At 46.3% G+C, this 23055-nt stretch overlaps 1 protein-coding gene across 1 annotated transcript; it reads right to left on the bottom strand.

Moving 5' to 3' along the window:
- Nucleotides 1-1729: 1729 nt before the first annotated feature.
- On the bottom strand, nt 1730-16646 carry LOC8051938 (V-type proton ATPase subunit D). Its single transcript, XM_029979244.4, has 7 exons — nt 16483-16646; nt 16217-16334; nt 13078-13225; nt 12108-12152; nt 9677-9847; nt 5299-5377; nt 1730-2814 (listed from the first exon to the last, which is right to left on the bottom strand). The coding sequence occupies exons 1-7, from the start codon at nt 16521-16523 to the stop codon at nt 2670-2672; spliced, it is 747 nt and encodes a 248-aa protein (XP_029835104.1). The 5' UTR covers nt 16524-16646; the 3' UTR covers nt 1730-2669.
- Between the last annotated feature and the right edge of the window lie 6409 nt (nt 16647-23055).

The following is a 23055-nucleotide window of genomic DNA, read 5'->3' as shown; positions in this document are numbered from 1 at the left end:
GGGACGATAAAAAGCTCATTTCCAGATGCAAAGGTGTTCGTAGAATCCACAGCGCAGCAAGATGGCATCGCGTACCCGCTGCGACCTCGACAAGATCCAGTTGCCGCTAAAATCGTGGTACAAAATAAAAAAAAAAAAAAGATCTACGGTTGGGTACCTCACACGAAAATGGCGCTAGTTCAGGGCAGACACCCGGATCGCGCGGGATCAGGGCAAAGGAAACAGTGACGTTACAATTGGAGCCAGGGGACAGAAAAGGTTTAGAGGGAAAGGGCATGGGGTCACGTGACCCCTGATGTCACGTGACCCCGAGGTCACGTGATTCCCCCCCGAGGTCACGTGACCTCAGGGAGTCACCTATCCCTCAGTACCCTTCCATCCTCCTCCTCAAGAGCTGCGTTCTAATCTGGCGTTACAGGGAGTTGTAACGCCGGATTACAACTCCTTGTTGTAATCCGGCATTACATCCCGAACCCCAAGGGACGTGGAAACCGCCAAAAAGGTAGACGCTTAAATATGATTGCAGGACCCCTTTGAGGCAGTCGGTCCCAAGGGAGTCCCAAGTGTGCGCACGGGCCTTAGTTATCTGTGAGGAGTCGTAGCGTTTGACAACCAGAATGTCTGGTTTACCTTTGTTGCTTTTTTAGAAGAATCTCTGAATCCAAAGTGCAATAAATTAATATTCTTAAATCTAAGATGTGTTTCACTATAGTTTAAACCCATTAAACCAGGAACTCGCGGCTATTAAAATCACGTCCTTTAAGCAACATAAAAAAAAAGAAAAGAAAAAAAGTCGCGTTTTTATTTTTGTTGCAAAGGTTTCGACTAAATGATTGTACATCATGTTGAGATACATTTACCGAGCGCTGGCCAAGGTTTTGGGGAAGTTCCGCGGCCCGGATTGAGACCAGGGTAACTGGCATCATGTAAGCGTAAAAACTAATATGTTTTTTCGTGTTTTCTTTTAATCGTGCCACCAAAGCACAGATGTGGGAACTCTTACCTACATCCCAGTTATTCTCAAGCAAGAACCACCTCAGTCTATTCGCGGGTGCAGACTTTTTCTCATCATAATGCTGTACATATTGCCGTTTGTTCATCCAATTATGTTTCATTTTTGTGTGTAGCGTGCAATGACACAAAAACATGAGCGATCTCATTTATGTAGCTTAGCCACGTAGAAGAAAATCATTAACGATTCATTGAACATTTGCTCTCTGTACTTCTATCTGCCCTCCAGAATGATAGCTTTTATCGGGGGTTTCTTTGACCATAACTAGGGTTCCATGTTTTTTGTTTTTTGGTTTTTTTGGGGGGGAATTCGGGGCGGTTTATTTTTTCCCACAGATTCTGTGCCTTTTGAGTAAATTGGTTAAGTTACAACCAGTGTACACAAAGAATACTGAAACCGTAAAAAAAAACAACCCTCCCAAAAGATTTTTGCAAAAAACAAACAAAACAGAAAACATAAAATCCTAGTCATAACCCTACTAAAACTTAAAACTGGTTCAATTTGTTCCTGTTATCTGGGAGTTCCCTTACAAAAGCTGCTAAGAACTTTCTACTGTATAAAAGCTTTGTGCAAGATATTATTGATGGCATAATAAAACAAGTTTGTGCCACGCATCTCAACATTGCCCGATTTCATATACATACAAAGTAGGAATGCAGAAGCACTAACTTGCATTCACTGCTCCACATCCGTCAGAAGGGGAAGTAAACAGCATCACACCATTCATACACCTTTATAGTAACACTTTTAGAGAAAATTACATTTCATCTCCTAACACACTGGGAATGAAAAGAAGCTTCTTGAATGTTTTACTCTGAACATATTTTCCCCTCTTTTGGGGGGAGTGGACTCAAAAATTTTGTAGTAAACATAAAGTAGAAACACTCTTTACCAAAACAATTTTCCTTCAAGTGGCTTCGTGAAACATTTGGAGGGGTCTCTGGCCTAAAGGCCAAGCCACTTGCAGCCCATCGCAACCATGACAAGCCACACTTTTCTCAGAAAGTATAAATCCACACCTTTCTAGAGAGATCCGACGGAGCTTTTTCGGGAATCACAAAATGTGCACCGGTTGAAAGTAATCCGAAACACCCAACGAGGGGACCCGTAACGCTCTTCCACCCAAGTTTCTTCGCACGTGCGAAACGCCATAGTCTCTTTGGACCGTTTCTAAATAAAAGTAATAGGGGAACAGAGTTAAGACCAGAATACTCAATCCTAAAAACTCGAGCGCAAGGCAAGGTCTACAAATCTCCGAGAGGAGGCTTAATCGTCCTCCACCCTCCATCAAAACAAGGAGAGTTCTCGACAGTGCGAAGAGTAACGTCTTTCGCCGCCGAGCTCACTTCGAAGACTTCTCCCCAATTCAAAAGCCTCGGCAGAAAGAACGGCGGAAAGCTTCTTCACGGGTCTTCGCGAAACGAGACAAACCCGGAGGAGCCAAGCTCGCAGCGTTTGTGGCGCGAAGACTACATTAAGGAATGGCACTAGGAGAAATCTTGTACGACAATTGGAAAACATTGGTTGCGGGCAAAAAAATGACCGCCGCCAAAAAAAACAAAAGGCCGTACCGTAAAGACCAAAGGGATGGGGCCATCCTCTGAGGATGGAGCGAAGGGAAAAAAAAAAAAAGGGGACTAGGAGGACGGGGGTGTCGCTAGGCGAAGAGGATGTCGTCGTCCTGCGCGTCTTCGAGCAGGTTGGGGGCATTGTCCACGTCCAGGCCCTGCTGCTTGAGGGCGTCCAGCTGCTTCTGCTTCAGGTCCCGGATTTTCTTCTTCTTCTCCTGGATCTTCTTCAGTCTGGGGAGGGGACAAAGGCCCCCGGGTGAATCCAGAGCGTTCAACGGAGTGCACCCTGTCTTTATACCCCGCAACTCCGTTCCAGGGGCCGTTACGAGTGCAACCCGGCACACCCCGTTACGAGTGTTTGTCTCTCTTCTAAAAGGCTGAGACACGTGTTTCCCTTGGCCCGTAAAAGGACAAAAGCGCACTGAACGTGGCACCAGTGCTTGTGCCCCTTGTCGAACGAGCGCATGTGTCCAGCGGCTGCCAGGCACCAAATGCCGAAGTGCGTCGAAAGCCCGTCCTCTAAGGACTGTCCCACCAACAGCACACCGCCTATCTCTTATGCTAAAATACTGAACAACAGACGTAACATGACGGGAAAGGAAAATCTACAAGGACACTCAAGACTGCTAATGCGTCGAACATTCGTATACGTAGCATATTCCTACAAACTGCACGCCACGCTGAGCTCAAGCGGGCAGCCTCTCCGGAGTCTGCCCGGGCGGGCTCTGCTGGCTCTGTGGCCGGCCGCACCCTCTTACCGGCAGCCGGGCTGTGCGCCACCATAGAGAGGGCTTCTCTGCGGGGTGGCATTCCTTGGAACTACACCGTGCGCCAGCCAATGGGGTGTCTGCTACAGACTACAGCCTTCGCTGCATGGGACAGGGGAGTTTAAGTGCCATTTGGCGTGACTTCAACAGCTGATACGTCGGTTCACTTTATGGGACACGTAATGCTTTCGCATCGAAGGAGCGGGTTAAAAAGTTATACTAGGGAGCGATGACGGCACCATACCTAGTCCGCCACTGTACCACATGGGCGAAATAAATTTGCTTGGTGCGCGTGTTTCACCAAAATACAGGGTAGAACCGAAATTTCGCATTAACTGAAAGTTACGAGCGAAAACCAAAAGTTCTACAAATCAGCACAAATTGTTTTGTAGCCCAGGCTAGAAACTTTGCAGTAGGCTGTCACGCGTTTTCTTACCACCGTTCCATTTTGTAAAATCGGATGTGTCAAAAGCCTGCAGTCATTTCTTCACAATGACGGGAAACAGCCTTGCAATGGCATCGTTCGGCACGAAAATTCTGGTCTTTATTTGGAACCTTTTAGCGAGAAAATTCTTCCCTTTGATATTTCTGCATCATAGACGCACTACCTACACTCAGCGACAACTTTTCTCGGCATTTCTGGGGAGAGGAGGAGGCCCGCGCACAGCTTTATTCGGCACTCAAAAGGGGAGAGGCAACGCGTGCCTCTACCTTCCACTGCATTGCCAAGAAGAGTTGTCGCAGGGTATAGCTGCACCTTTGAAGTAAATTACTGACACCTATCGAACAAAACCGATGTATGGAACCTATCCAAAGGGTCAGATCCATCCGGATCATGCCGTAAATGGCGACCATCCGGAAGTCGAAAGCGGGGCGCGTTCGGACGACGACCTTGGTTCCCGCGCCGCACAGGTTCGTAGCAAGTTTCCACGCGACGATTTCCATTTCTCCCTCAACGTTTTCCTGCCCCACAGAAAATAATGGCCACCCCGTATCAATTCGGCATTCGCCCTTTCCCACCCGGGGTGGCCGTCGCTTCAAAGGTAAGCCTAATTTCGGCGCAGCAGAGTGCACGACAACGGATCAAATACCCTCAACCTCCTCCGTCGCGCGCGCGTGCGTCGTCGTTACCTAAGTTTTTAAGCTTTTGAATTGGCGGAATATTGAGGAATATCTAGAGCAATCTTGAGCAATCACTCGAGGTTCCTTTAGATTGGTGGTTCTCATATGGGGGCTTGCAGACCCTTCGGGGTCCCTAAAGGCCTTCTTAAAGGCCGACGACCAGACTCGAGATTCTGCAAGTCAGAAGATCCTCCTCACCATGGGGAGGGGGAAACAGGCAACAATGGACAGGGTAGAAGGGGGGAGAGGAGGAAGCAAGGATAAAGTGGAAAGCGCGAACTGGTCGTCAGTCTTTAAGCTCCCTGAAGCCCTTGACCGTAGGTCGAGCCAAGCGATACAACTCGACTTTAACCGACGCTGGCTGTCCCACGTGGCTGAATAAACCAAACCAGACGCACGGAGTGAGTAGGCCCGATTACTCTCCATTTCAAAGCTTCCAAGTTGTTTAGCACGCGCTCTCTTTATTTACCCTTTTGTCGTCGCGCTCCGATGGAAGGGGTAATCGAACGTCGGTGGTAGAGAACCACCGCTCTAGATCAAAGACTGAGAATCCAAGGTCTACACGAAGCGCGCTGGATGGCCGTGAGGCTCCCCCTTTTTTCTGTCTTGCTACTTCCGAGGCTTGCGGCATCTCCGCACTCCGGCAAGAGGGACTAGGCGGGCCGTCCTTCACTGAGAGTTAATCCTTTCCTCCCTCCATCCTTAAAGGGTGGTGGGAAAGGGGGAAGAACGGAGAAGGAAAAGCAATCGCCAACGTTTGTTGCAGGTATCGACTGGCCGAAGCAAAAAAAAAGAGTTTCCCGTTGCCGGGGGGGGGGTTCCTTACCTGAAGAACTCTTCCCGCTCCCTCTCGTCCAGCTCCGAGTTGATATACTGCAGGGTCCGGTCGATGCGGGGAATGATCACTGCAAATCGGAGAAGCACGGAGGGCTCTACAGGCACGCACAGGGGCTGCCACGCTCCGTCAATGCGCCTCTATCCCACGGATAAAGTTGGCAGACGCGGAATGCACATGGGGATTTCAGCTTCTCCGGGAATTTACTTACGAACATCTCTGAGATTGAATCCACTCGATCCGTAGGATTAAAATGCGACCAAACTCATTCCGAGCCACATTCAAGCCTTACGCAATTACCCGATCGCGCGAGTCCCGCCATACTGGGGCGACGAAGGCTCCCGTGATATTGTGATTACGTAGCGAAAAGATAGTCGAGGCGCGGGATAGCCGTTGAGCATCATTTGTGACGTCGCAACCCCGAAACTGGTAAGGAAGTTTGCAGTGTTGGGAAGTACTTTAAGTACATTGTCTTAAAGTACTGCTTCAAGTAGGTTTGAGAAACTTGTACTTTACTTGAAGTACATTCTCTGAGTGTGTACTAGCTGTTTACTTAAAAAGTATTTTTTTTCTGGTACTTTCTGAAGAAAGTACAACTCCCGACTTCAAAGTACAGTAAAAGCTCGTTATAACAAAACGGGATATAACAAACTAATGGATATAACAAAGCAATCATAATTCCCCTTGCTTGCTAATAGTGGGAAGAAATGGACATTGGCTATAACAAACTAATGGTTATAACGAAATAATTACGACCGCTCCTTCAACTTTGTTATAACGAGGTTTTACTGTACATTCCCCAAATTCGGTTTTGTTAAATTTTTATCGCAAAATGATGCCTTGTCAACCCTGAATAAATACTACTCTCGCCAGAAACGTGAGCAGACGACACATCGCTGTGTTTGTTCTAGGAGCGGCTTTCCCGTAGCTTTTTAAACTCTCGCTACTTATCGATCGGTCAGCGCAGGCGAGGAGGTTTAAAATATTAGGAGAGCAAAATTAATCATAATGTGGCACCTGAGACTGTGGTGTGGAAAAATTAAACTTTCAAGTCGAAGAAAAAGACAACAGAGGAGAACGTCACAATGTTTTGAGACATTCCCTTTTGTTTTTCGAAGTGTCTAGCATTACGTCCGACGTAACCCAAGTTACGTCCAAATCTCAGTTTTCCCTAGGTTCATGGGGGAGAGAGAGGAGGGTGGGGGGAGGGTTAGGTATACGCGTTTCAGTGCTCTGTCCGGACGTACGCTAGCCACAGCGTTTGTCTTTTCCTTCGACTTGAAAGTTCCTTTTTTTTCGCATCCCTATCTCGGGGGTCGCATAATGAATAATTATAATTTTTCATTAAGGAGGGAACATTCTTTTTATGAGAGGATTGCTTGTGGAAGCTATGGGGCTGACGTCATGCTCTCTCCTAGTACATTTAACCCCCGTGGGTGCAACAATCCAGTGCATGCGGCGCCAAAATCAGAAGGGGGACTTATGAATTTGGCTCCCTTCCTGAAAATAACTACTCTGTGGGCACTTGAGTTTATCAAGTATTTGCCGCTGTTTTTGAAAATAGGCAGTGCATACCAGTTAAAAAAATCACTGTTTAGAGGAATGAAGGGCATCATTAAAGATTGTGTTAAAACACTTGTACTTTACTTTGAAAGTACATTGTATTTATAGTACTTTACTTTAAGCACGTTGCACCCAGTGTACTTACTACTCTACTTGAAGTACATTTACTCTAGTTTATTTTGTACTTTACTTGAAGTACCTTTTAGATGTACTTTACCCAACACTGGAAATTTGAAGAGAAATTTACCCAACACTGGAAATTTGAAGAGAAAGTAGAAAAGACAAAAGGAAGGGGACAGACAGCATCTCAGTTCGTACATAGCAACCGCAATCATCAAAGCCGCTCCACCAGCGCAAGGGGGCGTTGGATCACCGAGCGAGGGGTTGGCAGTCGATCTCCACCAGGGGATAAGGTCTTCGGTAAGATGACTGGCAGCGTTACATTTCCGTTAAACTATTTTGAGACGCTGTAGGCTCAAACACCTGACCTAAAACGCGTTTTGCGTTAAAAGAGATTTATTTTAGCGCGTAAACTGCCGGATTATGTCATCGAGACTAAACGCGAAAATGTTTGTCACGGCATAGTTGCGAGTTTGTCAGGAAAGAACAAAGTCAGACCGAGCGCAGAGGATCGGGTCGGAAGAAAGCAAACGTGATATCGAGACAAAAATATTTTACATACAAGGAAAAGTTAGGCTACTTAAAATTTTAGATAAAAAAAACAAAACAAAAAAAAACGTTATTTTTTGCAAGTGTGTTTGGTTTTTCTAATCTCAGTATCACCCCAAAAAATTTACAGAGTATTTTTTTACAGTGAAGCTGTTAAGAGCTAGTTTTCCCGGGATCGTGTCCGCCAGCAAACATATGATGACACCAAACTCTGGACAGCTACCGCCATCTATGAGCGACGGCGGCAACCCGACAACCGGCTTGCCAGTTGTCTGGTTGCCGAAGTCGCTCATAGATGACGGCAACCTTTCCACTCTGCGTGCTGACTTGTGGCCGACCATTACTTCATTCCATGTCATAATACAGCTTAGCTGGTCTCCCTTCTTCATCAAACTGGAAAGGCTGAAAGATTTTCTTGCCTCAAAAATAAACTCGGCATTGCCGAACACTCGTTCTCTGGCCAAAGGTAGCGCTAGAGGTCACAACCAGATGGCAAAGTTTCGGCATAACCCAATATTTTATCCGAAAGTTAGAAATGATTGGGAACAGAAAGAATAAAACAAACTGGGGACAAGGGACAATGAAAATGCTCGTCATTTAATTATAAATGACTTTCTGAAAATTTCAATGGGAAAACAGGGCCCATTTTCGCTTGTTTTCGGTTTCTGGCGCCATAGAGCTCCATCCGTCATTATTTCCCCATTGAAAGTTTCCAAAAATCACTAATAACTTTCGAATAAAATATCCGTTTGTGCTAAATGTATGGCATCTGGTTCCAACCTTCAGCACTATCCTTGGACAGAGAATGAGCGTTTAGCGATGCCTAGCTTATTTTTGCGGCGAAAATAGCCCAGTAGCCTTTTTTGCAGGGACACCCCGTATAACGTTTTCGACCATCTGTTTGCTACCTAGTTCTTTTTTCTTCCTGGAACACTGGTCTAAAGTATCGAACTTCAAAAAATCTATAAGCAGATACGGCAAAGAAACCTGCGTGCAGTTTAGTCAGGCCACTTTGATCATCGTCGTCCACGTCCTTCCAACGGCGGTGTTCTGGTGAGGGAAGAAGCCCAAGACGTGCCCCAGAGGAGGATACGAGGCCTGGCGTTTCGAGTCATTAGCACAATGCGGCGCGCGAACTAGACACAAGCACCACGTCGGCACTCATCCCAAACTAGGGTCCAATTAATCCGTTAACAGGCAGTTGGTTTTCAAGTCACCACACAAACAACTTTATAGGCAGATTTACGTGGGTCGTCACTTTGTATTGACCGGCTGTTGCCGTCAAAACTAAAAAGAACTGAGAAAAACCCACATGGGAAAGAAGACATTTTCGCCTGCCGCTGACATGCGAAAAAGTGACGGCGTCCAAGGAAATACAACATTCTCGTTACCATCTTCAACACAGCAAACATGAGACTGACCTCTTTGCTGCCAGATGGCGCTGAATTTTAAAAACGACCAGTTTCCGACAAATATGTCGGCCGAAAACAGGTTGCGCCGTGCCACGTGCCGGCTCAATGCACAACACTCGGGTTTAGACGGGCAAGCATTGCCTTCAAAATGGCCTTGCCTTTTATCCACTACGTGCAGAACCTGCAGCAGTGTGTTGGCGTAAGCGAGCTTCCAGAGGTTTTCTTAGGGGAAGTGACAAAAGAAGAGCCCTTCTACTGCTATGACGAACGTTGATAAATGCGCAAGACCACGCGGCTGCGTAGGTTGCGTTCGGAGAGGCCTAGGCAACACGTTGATATGACAGTAACGACGGTCTCCGAGAGAATTGTTTTCCCTACACAACAAAGAAGCAATGCGAGGCTCATCTAACTTGTTAGGCCATTACGAGTCACGCCGTTTCCCGTGGACCCGTCGTTGCTGCAGTTTTTGTTGCTGCGGACACATCCAACGCACCTCCTCTCGCTTTACTTCGGTAACCACCGCGCCAACCGTTAACAACGCGCGATCACGAAAGCCACAAGAGACGAGCAGAAATCACGAAAAAGCCCGTTCCGGCCAGTGTAGTGTTTTCCCACTAGGTGCTGTCTGTTTTGCTGGAGCCGCGAATGGGCAAGCCCCGTAAAACTCGGCATCTTCCCAAAGCGCAACGGCCAAATGTGGCGGCAGCGACCGGCCGGCCCCTTACCGTGCTCGATGGCGTTGACGCGTCTGTTGGTGATCTTGATGACGCTGTCGAGGGTGATGAAGGACGTCTGCAGCGAGGCCAGCTCCACCAGCAGCTTCACCGCCTCAAAGTAGTTCTTCTTGAGCTTGCCCAGCTTCTGGCCGCCACGGGCCAGGCCGGCCAGCTCGTTGGCTGGGTGACGCAAACGCCAGTGATCAGAGAAAGACCCAACCTCTCGTTCCAGTCCAGTCTGGATCCAACCTACGTCGGAACTTGCCAAACAAACACACATTCAATGTGGGGACTGCAGAAATTGTGGGCAACATTGGCAGCCGAGCTCTTCATCGTGCCTACTGCACCAAAAGGTTTCACTTTCAGTTTCTTGAGAGCATGCTTTTAGAATATTTGGACTTTCCGTGCTGTAATCGAGTTTGTTCAGCTGTTCGCTAACCTGTACAGTCACGAGTGGTTAAGCAACAAATGTGTAATGGCTTCAGGCAAAGTAAGAAAAAGAAAGGAAGTATTGCGTCGCAAGATACAGCACGACACTCTCCGCTGGGATTCCGGCAGCCACAGACACTGTTCCGCCGAGCATTAGTGACATATGAAGCTCGCAAGCAAGCTGGTTAACGGTCAAAGTTGCCCTATCCTATGGAATTCATATCCGCACAAAACAATGGTCAGCTTTTACTAAAACGGGGGATGCCTCAATTTATTTAAAATATTCAACGCATAATTTTAGAAATTAAAAACAGAACACTGGACAAATAAAAAAGAAACATCATGACCACGTTTATAGTGTTATAGATGATAGCTGCGAAACGTCTCGGCAAAGTTGTTGGGCACCGGTGTCACGTTCATGCACTGTAAGGTCTCGACGGAGAAGTCTCGTATGGCTTTGCTCTTACGAGCATGCACCTTACCATCGAACGTGCGACCAACGGCGAGACGCATCAGCGTTGCCGTCAGTGCATCTTTCAGCTTGTTAAAGTCAAGCAGTCACATCTTTCAGCATCTTGCAACAAGGGCGACACTAGCACGCGGTGACACCAAGACGCGCGCGTCTGCCACTTTGCACCATGCTGTCGTCGAGCTTCGGCGCGTCTGCTTGGGGCGACTCGGAGATCCACTAATGAGGAAGTTATGCGCAGGCCAGTCTTCTAGGTCCTATTGGGTGGATGTATGTGGCCAAACAATTTTAATTGGGTGGCGGCTCGCACCACCTAGCCTAAGCTTTTAATTTCAATGAGGAACTCCGATTAAATCTAAAATAGATTAAGAATTACAAAGAATTTCCTATTGCGACGTCGCAGCAAGCGTGGCCATCTAGCGGGCACTACTTGACACTCGTACGCGCGCTTGTTCCACAAATATTGTATATGAAGCAGAATGTCAAATCTGCAGCGTAGCTCCGCGGTAAAGGACCCGCTTCGCACACGGCCGACCCAGGAGCGAATACCGAAAGCGGCGGGCGATACTTTTTTAAGCCCGTGGCAATATGGACGACAGACGCCCTTTGCCCCATTGCGCCAACTACAACATTGACGACGAATGACATAATTTCTAGCGGTGGTAAGAACCCTTAGCAGCTATCGCCGTCAAAAGACGGGCTCCTTAGCTTCTCGGTGCGGTCGAGTAATGGTCTATAGTCAATGACAATGTAAGAATTCAGTAGACACCTGCGGCACAACCTTTGACACTAACACTTTGTTGCATGTGCAGCCAGAATGCAACGGAAGTAAACAAACACGTGCTGGGCGCAGAGCTTCTACAGATATCTTAGCCTGCCGCCGACCACAACAAGGTACGCCTCCAATGCGAAGTCATGCAACACATAGACATAGAATTTATTTATTCGTGTCACTATTACCGAGCAGCATCTACGTTGCTGCCGTTTAATGAATCTACAATGCGTCGCAAATGCCGCTGCCGCGAGGGCTAGAATTAACTGGGCGCAAAAATAGGTGCAGCTCGCATTTCAATATTGTCGTCCGAAAAATCGGCAACAGTCGCGAGAGATTGTGCTTTTGCTCCAGTTGCATCAAAAATAAAGGTCCCAATCCGGTTCAGGTTTGGTTCGACACCCTGGATGAGACCAGAAACGATTGTCCCACGCGCGGTTTGGTGTACGACGAGACCGAGCTCGGCTGCGCCACTATCTCACGCACCACAATGGACGACCAGCAGGAAGGAAATTGCTTTACGACGCTCTTACGATTTTCTTTTACCTCTGGAAGCACGAAACATGAAATTATCACTTATGAGGCTTTCACGTTTCCCGCTCCTAGAAGTAAAAGCACCGAAACTGTAGTGAACAGCCCAAAGGGCGCCATCCTCGTACGAAAAACCCAACATTTGAATTACGCATCCGCATAGCACAAAGGGTGCCCAAACGTATATCCGAGAGTACGACATTTCGGCTAGTCCGCGTGCGAGAAGTGAAAGCACTCACTGTCGGTGCCCTCCTGGAAGCATTCGAAGACCGGCAGCGTGACACCTGCGAGGGAAAAATGGCACAACTCACGACAACTTTCTCCGACGAGCCGAAGCATAGACTCGTGCCCCGGGCGAACTTACTCGCCATGCCTCCGACATCAATGGAGGGGGCCACGAGCATACCAGCCGACGTGCTACCTTTCAATAAACATAGACACTCATCGTACTTGTAAAGGTCGCGTCCTTTCCAAGAAAATCGGGCTAGAGAGACGGTTTTTGAAAGGCCACCCACCAGAGACGCGGCCTTAATGAGGAAATCAGAGAGGGAAGTCGGAGGAGTGTGTAGAGGCAGACGCACTAAAGGAAGCAACCATGGTGCTACCTCTAGCCCCTAATCCGCATAATTCAATCCGGTCAATCGTCGAACACCCTCCAAAAGTTAACCCTTTCGCAGGTTGCCCTTACTAGGAGAGTTTATTATAATCGTAAACTACGCTCAGTTGTGCTTTCGAAGAAGACTTGTGGCTTTCAAAATTGTCATTGCCCGCAATAATGTAGCCCTTAGGAGAAGCTTTTTGTTTATTAATAACACATTTTCAGCATTTTCTTGCAGGTATGCGACGCATTTCAAAGGTCCGCCCACCTTCGTAGCAGAAACTGCGACTCCATAAATGCAACATGTCGACGGCAGATTCCCCGGAGTCATCTCTAGTCTCGAAGAAAGAGATCTCTGAATGTTTCACCGTGTCATTCGAGTGCAGAGCTGGTAATCTATAGTGCTTGTCAAGAAAGCGCACTAATAGGAGGGAATATCTCGATGCACCGCCGTAAGAAATCAGACACCCCTCTGGGTGCCGCCCGTCGTAAGGCGTCTCTGGGAAATTTTGCGACTAAGGATATCTAGTAAGTTCGACACTGCCTGCCTCTGTGAGCTGACATCTTTGCACACCCAGCCCCCTCGCGAAGCGGGGCTCGAAGAGACGCACCTGCGACGTTGTCCTTGCGTGAGCGCACCTTCACCTGCGCCCGCGTCACGTTCTGTAGGACGACCTGATTGAAGTCGCCGCTCGTGAACTTGGCTTCGGCCAGCGAGAAGGCCGCCTCCTTCATCAGCTCCCCCATCAGCGATTTCGTCTGCAAAGTCCACAGCACGCTTCTCAAGTAACTATGAACCCCCAAAATATTTACTAGCTTTTTTATCGCCGAAAAAATAAACGACGCATAGCCCAACTCAGTCCAAATGTAGCACTAGCAGTCCCAACCAAATGTCAAAGTTTCCCAACTAACCAATATTTTATCAAAAGGTCATAATCAATCTTTCGAAAAATTTCAATGGGAAAACGGGGCCCATTCTCGGTAACTGGTGCCGCTCAGCTCCAGCTATTCGAGGGCTCTGTCGAACGCCATATTACCGTTGAAAAGTTTAGAAAGTCATTTCTAACTTTTGAATAAGATAACGATTACTTCTAAAACTTTGTCTGGTATGGACCGCAAGCACCACATTTGGGTAGAGGCCAAGCACTGGGTGATGCACAGTTTATTTTTGTGGTAAATCACTTTAGTTCAGCGTTGTCGAATCAAGATTTACTTTTAGTGGCTAGCGACGCAAAATCTACCAAGCATGTCTGTTCGAGCAAATAAAAACCTCTTTGCACAGGTCCATGAAGTGTTGCCTAGCATCACACTTCAGCCCAACTTGCCAAGATGCTTCTCCTGCGCAGACTAATTTTATTCGGCCAATTTTAAGGAAGACAAATGTCGGACTCAATTTGACGGGCCTACCACTTATGATATATCTTGAGAAAGCGAATGTCCATATAAAAATAGATTATTTCCTAGGGCCAGTATTGTGAAGTGCTGCTAATGAAAAATTAGCAGCACTTCACAATACCCTACTTGGCCTACGTTGGACTGTCAGAATATTTCTGAAATACTAAATTTTGTTTTTTTAAATAAAACAGGTTGAGACAATATTGCTCGTTTTTATAAATTTCCTGCGTCATTATACGGGAGTGTTTAAGTCTCCGAAGTTCACTAAAATTTGGATGTCCATGGAAAGCAAACGATGAGTAGTAAACTCGCAAGTTAAACCATTCTTTCCAATTAAGCAGATTGCTCATCAAGCAGTCGACTTCTTCCTTCACATCCATATATTAGTCTCTTCATTAGTTTATTTTTCTGAAAACTAGCATCATCAGGCACGGACATATATATGATGGTAATCTTCCCTGTACATCAGTTCAGTCGTTTTGCTGCAGGCCATAATCAGATGCATCGAAGGTGTTCGTAAGAAAGCCCGCAATTTAGTCTCGAAACCACTTCATAGTCCTCAAAGTGGCTCAGTAGAACTAGTTCAGTGGTTGCATCCAACCGCAAACGCATTTGTATCGCAAAAATAAACAAAAACTACATAGTTGGATGCAACCTAAATGTGGAGGCTGCGTCAGCACCACCTATCCACCGGTCGGACAACTACCGAGATGAAAAGATTTATGCGGAATGCAAGTTCGTCTGTTTCCTGCACAGGGGTTGCGATGACGTCAGAGCACCAAGCTCTTATTGGCGGATGGAAAAAATAGTGGGTAGACCTCGAGGCATCTAGCATTGAGGTCTACCCACTATCCCACCAATCAGAACTCGGCGTCGCTCTGATGTCACCGCAAGAACCCCTGCGCAAGAAGCAGACGACTTGCTCTCTGCATAGAAAAACCCCTACTAGTCAAAGTTTGGAAATGGAAATTGTCAGTTACTTTAGCGTTGCTGAGTGATTATGTTCATTAACGAAAAAATTTGCCTGCAAATGAGACAGACTTAAATTACACATATAAATCGAGATATTGCCACGCGTGCAGCTGGCCAAGTAAGCAGCGCGGCCGTGGCCTAACGGTTATCGGGCTTCCCTCCCATGCGTTGAGCCAGGGTTCGATTTTTGGGAGGGATGAGTCTTATTTATTCTTGCAATTTAGTGTTCTGGAAAATTCGAGGACTCTGCTGCATATTCGAGGTCCGAATGTTCTAGGCGCCGAGTGTTCTAGGCGGAATGTTCCAGAAACCCACGCGGCTACAAAAGGTGGCCCGCAAGGCGAGCCACAGTCAGTCTCGTCAAAGCGCTCAATCCTGCTGTTACGCCGGCTTCGACGCCCGCCACGCTCAGCTGTTATCTTCCATTTCCTTTTTATTTTTGAGCACAAGTCCACCCCATTAAATGTTTCAGTTTCCCTAGTTATTCTTTGTTTCCTTGCCTGTTCATTCATACAATATGCAATTGTTTACTAAACCGTAGTAATTTCAGTGAAATTGTTCAGTGAGTCTGTTAATTTCTCACAAATGGTTTCTAACAATGAAACACATTGACCCGAGGAAAGGTGTTCTTCGGTGAAAGGGACCGCAGGCAATAACTAGACTGGAGAAGTCTCAATACCATTACAGGCAAGTAACTAGTTGGGATCCAGTAATTCGCAGTGTCCCGACATTGGAGTAATTTTTGGACAAGTCACAATATTTATGTGGATGCCATTTGACAAGGGTTGGTAAGAGGATGGCCACTGTGTAACAGATTTTAAATTGCGCTCTGGGGATACTAAGGGTGCACTTCTAAGCTCCCAGACATTACCGGTTGTTTAAAATTCACCACATTATTCAATAAAATGGGAAGTTGGGCAAGTTAGTGAGGGTTCATAGTGAAAACAGCACGAAAGGAAGCGAGGAAAATATGCATGTTTCGTATCCGAATGAACCTCCCATCATTACTGAACCAGACAGCACTGACCACGAGTAAATTAAATTATGACACGTCAGAAAGTATAAAAGGAACAAATCAATATCCTACTTTGAGGCTACCGAACTCTTTACGGCATCATTAATTCTGCATTCTCTCTGTCTGGACAATCTGACGCGAATAAACACACTTTCGTCCTCCGTCCAATGCAGAACTTTCAGCAAAAAGAGACAAGCTTGCTCGGGATGCGGGCAACTCAGTGGGCGTCGAAGGACCGGCTGCTTGCTTACGATCCAAGCTGCCACCTAACCACACTTGACGTAACGCTCACACAGTCGGCGGGCAGGAAACGTCGCAAGGCGTGCGCGAGAAGTGGCACATTTTTGGGCAGTACGGGAGGCACCGACCTCGACTATCTTCTTGAGAATGGACCGGAACCTCAGCTGCAGGGCGTCCGCTTTCTTCTTCAAAAGACTGTGGCCTTTCTGGGCTCCCTTCAGGCGCGCCTTCATCAGCGTCATGGCCCTGCGGAGGCAGAACACAGCGAGATTTTAACGAGTATCAAGAGGCCGCAATCGCTTTTTTCCGACGAGCGACCGGAGCCGATGCAGGCGGTCACGAACGCCAAAACGCCTGGAAAACTGCTCGGTCTTGGGAAAGAAGTTGTACGTACATGCGAGATGGGAACACAGAAATCCTGTCTTTTTCACTCATGGTTCTTGTGCTGCCGCGAATAAGGAAATTAAGGTTATTAGAGAAATTTGTGACAGTCGACTTCCCGAGAGACGGCTGATCATGCGCTCGTCCCCTCAAGCCGAGACGTCACGTGATGCGATTGATGTCCCCCTAGCGTGCGATTATGGATATGATAAAGTTCTGGTTTCGGTTTCGCTTTCAGTCGTCTAGCGTTTCTGTAGGTTTCAGCAGTTTGTTGCTATTCCAAATTTTGGAGATTGCGTTGCAGTTTTATATCGTTTAGATTGATGTGGTTTAGTTTGAAAGGTATCTATGAGCTATATCTTTGTCGTACGCGTTATTGTTACTATTTTTTTTTAAAGATATAATTTCTAAATAAGCCGCTAGAAGCCACGTTATCTCTTTTCAGATGATACTCTCTTTGAGTGTTTATTTTGTGCAGGTGGCTTTAGAAGAAACCACATTTTCAGAAGGTGTTTTTTTTTAAGCTTTTTAATGTTGCGAGTGTTGACTGGCTCAGAAGACAATCTATGGTGGCTCAGTTCCTTTCCTCCCCCACACCGGCGCTTCTGGTCATCTTGCTAACATGCGAGCAACTGCGCAATCGCTAACAAATCTGGCTTCGCGAAGCTTCCAAAAGTAGGGCGACCTTCGACAAGCGACAAGCGTCCTCGGGCGGTCCGTCTCCGGAACTATACGAATCTGAGTGAGTCTCCGAGTTCACTCGCGTTTGTTCTTTTTTTTATGTGCGTGTGTGTGTTTTTTTATTATCTTATTTGCAACATTTTTTGGCACCAGATGCCCGTCGTTGGTTCGGCACGTAGAACCCTTAACTTTTTCTGGGATTTCTGAAAAAGTGAAGGCCACGCGAACGCAGCTGGGATCGGCGCACAATGTGGGCGAGTGCACGGGTACCCATATCTTTGGCTTCATTGTCAGGAAGAATGCACATTGGAAAAGCACCACGGACGGCGAGCTTCCGTGGTGCTTTTGCAATGTGCATTCAGCACCATCAAGATTGCCGGTCTTAGCAAGCTATTAATGTGAGCTCGTTCTGAACGTGCAACCTAATCATCGCACTCAAATATGGCGTCCATTGAATACTTACCTCCTACAGGTAATGCTTCTTACGAATGCGATTCATAAAACTGCAACATCGCCCCTGAAGTGGGTGCGTAGATTCGACAATGCTCGCGGCGAAAGCATCACGAGGTCTAACGAACAAAATTTTTCGCCGAGTCATCTCTTCGCCTGCAACCGTGTCGGTCGCTTTGAGTGGTGGTGTCATATTCGCAGTTTCATGCTGGCGAGGCAGTTGCGCCGCCGTCGATAACATAACGTGCAATGGGTGAAGAAAGCCGCAAGTACAGAGGCTAAAGATCTGCGCTAGAATGCGCAAACGGCGGATACGAACTACAGAGCACGCGGCGGTCTAGCAGGCATCGAACGCTGGGTCAGAACGGCAGTGGAGGTCTACCGCAGCCCCAACCCGGCGGCTGCAAAGTAGCCGTGTGATAACGTGGTTTGTTGTGCCTAGGGTGCCTTCATGTGCGCTTTGCTTGGGGTGATGACATCTGGCCATTTTGTTTCGAACGTTTATTTTTATTTTTTGTTCTGAAGCGCGTGAAAGAGCGTGTCCCTGCACGCGCTCGTGGCGCTGACTGTGTTACGTCGACATTTTGTTTCCTGCGATTTCTTGGTATTTTCCCTGTGAGCGCGTGCTGTCGGCATCGGGTACTACAAACGATGGCACCACTCTAAACAGAAGGGCATTGAGGCACACTAGTTGTGCCTGGTTGCCGTTAGCATGTATACCCAAGCTCCACCTTCAGCTCGAGCTTTCTGCCCTTGCTAACACAAGTGCGAACGCGCAGTCTCGCGCAACCAAAGCACCGAGGAAGCCAGGGGTGAACGTAGTATGGTTTATATCACTAGCCATTGTAGCACCTCGGAAGGCACGGACTTCAGACAACGTCCTGCTGGAAATGTGCCGTAGCCAGGTCGAGCAACAAAGAGATATCATCATATATACCTTTGTAAACAAGTCCGATATTTATTTCGCGTCTTATTTCCGAGATGATTGAAGAGTACTTGTCACTGTAAGACCACTTATTTTATAGTCACACTGTTGGCGCGAACACGACATGGGCGCCTTTCGCATTTTACTTGGAAAGGCTGTTCATACAGATATGGTTAGTGCTCCAACACCCACCATACGAGTAGACAGCCTTTCGATTGGAAGGCGATCGCTTGTAAAATCCTGCTCAAGGAATAAATTTGGGAAGCGATAACGCACCTCGACGCGTTGTGCGGATAACATCAAGGGCAAATGGATGACTGACACGTAGTACACTGCGTTTACGCATATTTTTATTTGGTTTAACTAATAGATACTGCAACATTCGGGGGTTGGCCGAATTCTTAGAGTGCGGAGTTTGATTTGGGGCACTTCGCAGCATTTAGTGTCAGAGTCGAACCGGAACCGGGCGGGAACTGAACCAAACCAAAATCTTCGCCACCATCTTGGAAGTAAATCGGAACTGATCCGGAAAAACATATAACGGAAACCCGTTCAAAACGGTTCACGGCAATTTCGTTTTGGATTTCAAAATTAATGTTTGACGGATAAAAATTGGCAGCTGTATTTATATGCAGTGAAATTGCAATGTACGGAGTAATTGTCCCGTGTTCCCGTGACCTTACGGTGTCCAGGCATGCTGTCAATAATGCCACGTAGTCCCGTGACTCACAGCGTCAAGTCGACTTAAAAAAATATATGAAAAAAAAAGTCAAAAACTTAAAAAAAAAAAAAAAAGCTATATTTATGGTGCGAAACGAATTTCTAGTTCGCACCTGCGGGAGCCTGCGGAAAAGTGACCGCTGTGGTCACGTGGTGCTTGCAATCTTGCGGGAGAAAGAGTGCAAGCACCACGTGTTAAATCAAGCACGTGTTGAATCAAACACGATAATAGCTGCGAGCTCTTACAATGTCTAAAGCTCAACCCACGCTTTATTCTTCGCCAACCCCGGCGCATGACCATGATGAACACTGGCGTCAGATCACGTGGCCGCTTGTTCGAATAGCGAGTTGAGGAGGGGAAAGGTGTTTCTTTAGTTGTTCTGCAACTGCCATTAAGTGGAGAGGAAAACGAAAGGGTGTTTTTGCAAGTTATGAACCTCAGGAATTAGCTCTTAGCGGTATTTATTGAAAGTACAAAAATTGTAGCAGGACCCGGTTTGCATGTACACGTCATTTAGTCAACCTTTCAGGTTTCTGTTGTTGATGAACTGTCTCAGAAAGTAATCCACGAGAATAGAAGCGTTGAGAGGACTAAATGTGACTTGTTAATCTGACGATAAATAGAACTACAAGTGTGTACGGGAGGGAAACCTGAAAATGAAGTTCCTAGTGGTCTCAGAGAAACAGCCGAATATTGGCGGCCGCTTTAAGTCTCACACAAGTGTTCTCAAGTTCTTCCCAAAATTTTGACCACCTCCGTATTTTATTTTAACTTTAACGGGTGGTGAACCAAAATTTGGATTTCGAAAAAAACAGTGCTGGAGATGTAGGCGGGACGCTACAATCCCTACAACACTACTAGTAAGGTGATATCTCAGATGGACGGCCGTATTCTGGGAAAAAGAAGTCGAGATTGAACCAGGCCGACGAGGCGCGTGACCGTCAAGATACCTATTTTCCTCCTCTCTTCGCTTCTAGAGTAACTGTATAGGCTCTGCTTGCAGAGGAGCGTATACAGTTACTCTATTCGCTTCGCTCCCTCAAGGCCGCGAGGCGGAGAAGACGCGAGGCTGTTCCCTCTCCTTCTCGGAGAAACATGACGTCAACATTCCTGCCAAATGCGCCTCTTTTTTTGAAAAATACGGTCATCCGTTCGAGATATCACTGTATGAGCGATGTTTTGGTGTTTGTAGCATCCCGTTGCACGATTCTGACGAGTGTTTTGGGGAATCCAGATTTCGATTCAGCATCCCTTTAACAGTTTTGGGTGCAAAATAAAAGAAATGGAGGATTACCGGTAACAAATGACACAAATATAATTGTCGCATCAATTCGCCCAAACACATAAGGGAATCCCTCAGTAATAATAAGTATTCTTTAGGGTAGCATCGGAAAAAAAAAAAAAGAAAAAAAGGGGGGGGGGGGGGTGGGGAGGGAGATGTAAAAACATACTCCGTTGCGAAGGTTCCTCTGCTCCGCATCTTCGACACCGACCAGAGAGCGTGGTCCCGTAAACTACTTTGTTTGCCACAACACTGCTACCAGAAAAAAAAAAAAAAAATTTTTTTGGAGCCAGACGTTTGCGCCGTTCCTCACGAAGCTGCACCAAACAAGATTAATTTGTGTCTCTGGAATACATGGCTTGCACTGAGCGCGAACCTTCTGCAGCGTCCATTTTGCACAGCCGGTTTTGATTTTCTCAGCAAGAACAAATCGCAATGACCACCAGCGTATAATGCGATGTCGTCACGGTCAAACCAAGTTAAACATTTTAACGCATTAAAAGCAGCGCGCAAAGAGACAGGGACAAAGACAGAAGCACACAGGGCGAGCGCTAAACTATCAACTGACATAGAGGTCTCTATGCGATGACTAAAACTATCAACTAAACATTTATTGAAAAGAAGAAAAAAAACAAAAGAAAATGGCTTGAAGAAACTACCCTGAAATCAAATACCGTACAACGATGACGTGCCACTCACCAAGCATAGATAAAATTGATATACTTTTTATGTAGTTAAATTGAAATTAAAATTAAGCTTTGGGTTGTGTAAGTTTTAACAGCCTGAACTTTGTCTGCTTCAACAAGCGTCTGGTATCTCAGCTGTAGATGAGCAATTTAACCAGTGCAGTACAACCGCTAGCCTGGGGTATTTAACTAACATCACACAGTAGTGATACACGACCGCACGCCGGTACGATGCTTATCCATATCGAAGCGGGCAGGGGTGGGGATAAATTTAAGACTTGCTTACGCAGTGCCTCGCGCCTGCCTTTTCCATTGCATGTGCCTCCAGAACCTCTCTTTCCACTTTTGTACGCCCCCTGCCAATGATTAAGGTATCCTCGAAGACGGCGACAAAGCAGTCTCAATTTTTCAATTTACCTACTCAAAAAAAGATTTGATCGATACCTAGTGAACGACACGTCATCGTTTTACGGTGTTGTTTGATTTTAGAGTGGTTTCTTTTTCGAGCCGTTTTTTCTTTTCCAATAAATGTTCAGTTGGGGATTCAGCGTTTGTCGTCGGTGCTTCTCTTCGTCTCTTGTCTTTTTGCACGCTGCTTTTGAACCAACTCGCCTGCACAGTTAATTTAATTCTTGTTAAACAGTTTAGTTCTCTGGTGAAATGCGATGTTCTCAACACTAGGAAAACTGGATGTTTAAATTGTAAAGCCTCGCGATGATACGCGGCAGTCTAATAAAACGATAGAGCGCGCATGACGGATGAAGCAGAGAGCTCTATAAAGAGAGAGTCAAGAAAAAGTCCACATAAAAACCGAATATAGCATTACCCTCCCGAGGCAGTATTTTGCGAAGTTTCGAGCTCGTGCAAGCCGATGTCCAAATGTGATTTATATTAGAAATATATGGTGTGTCCTTATTTATATGTAATTAGGAATGTCATTGCATACACCTCTATGCATTTCTTTTTGCAGTAAGGTTTTGCGTATGTGCTATTGTTTAGAACAGAATTTATTATTTATCTTTCGGCGCATTTCGTGTGTTTGCCTTCAGATCTATTATACGAGCCCACAGTCCTTTTCGGCATACCCCACGACCCGGTGTTTGACACTGCCGATCAGCGAACAAAAAAAACAAGTTTCCGCAGACTCAACAAATGGCGTGTTTTTGAGTACAATCGTCCCTTGTCGGTCTCAAGTGGATATGTGAACTTCATACAGTCAAATGTACTGATGGCAATACAAATATATTTATTGCTGACTGAATATTTGAAAGGGCCGATCACTTTAACGATATACATAATAAGTAAATGCACCCCTAAAGTATCCAAAATGTGCTTTGGAAATAGTTTCCGGCGTTTTTACCCAGAAGTGATTTGGGAGAGCTTTAAAGAAATTCCTGATTTTGAAGCCCCTTTAAATAACTTTGTGTTTCTGACATATATACAACTTTTCAATCATATACAAGTCTGTCATTGCACCTTTTTTTTTTGTGATGAATAACAATTTTGTGTGTCTGTGGGGGCAGAACAAAAACAAATTACAGGGGCACGTAGCAGAATCATGGCGATTGCGCTCGCAGGCCTCCAGAAAGTGACCAATTAAGTAGCTGCAATATCGATAGACTATGAAATACTACTTTGTTCTATTTAACAACAAATCATCAATTAGCAAGGGTGATGCTTATTTGCCAATTGAATGACCGGCATTTTGTCAAGAACAGACCTCAAGCGCCAAGTCGTGACGAAAATGTCCACTTGAGTGCTCGCTATTTTTAGGCCAGATTCGATCTGAGTACGTAGATTAAAGGGAACAATCTTGATCCCTCTTTTCTGCATGACTATAG

The sequence above is a fragment of the Ixodes scapularis genome, unplaced genomic scaffold (genome assembly GCF_016920785.2).
Source record: "Ixodes scapularis isolate PalLabHiFi unplaced genomic scaffold, ASM1692078v2 PGA_scaffold10__122_contigs__length_95168666, whole genome shotgun sequence".
Lineage (NCBI taxonomy): Eukaryota > Metazoa > Arthropoda > Arachnida > Ixodida > Ixodidae > Ixodes > Ixodes scapularis.
The sequence above is the reverse complement of the archived record's forward strand: the minus strand, read 5'-3'. Positions and strand labels throughout refer to the sequence as shown.

Bases quoted from the DNA above. Each gene is read 5' to 3' on its own strand.
- LOC8051938 (XM_029979244.4), bottom strand. From the start codon at position 16,523: ATGAGTGAAAAAGACAGGATTTCTGTGTTCCCATCTCGCAT. The intron at 12,153-13,077 runs GTGCGTCTCTTC...TTTCCCTCGCAG, and splicing joins ACGCAAGGACAACGTCGCAG to GTGTCACGCTGCCGGTCTTC. The intron at 2,815-5,298 runs GTAAGGAACCCC...TCCCCTCCCCAG, and splicing joins GAGCGGGAAGAGTTCTTCAG to ACTGAAGAAGATCCAGGAGA.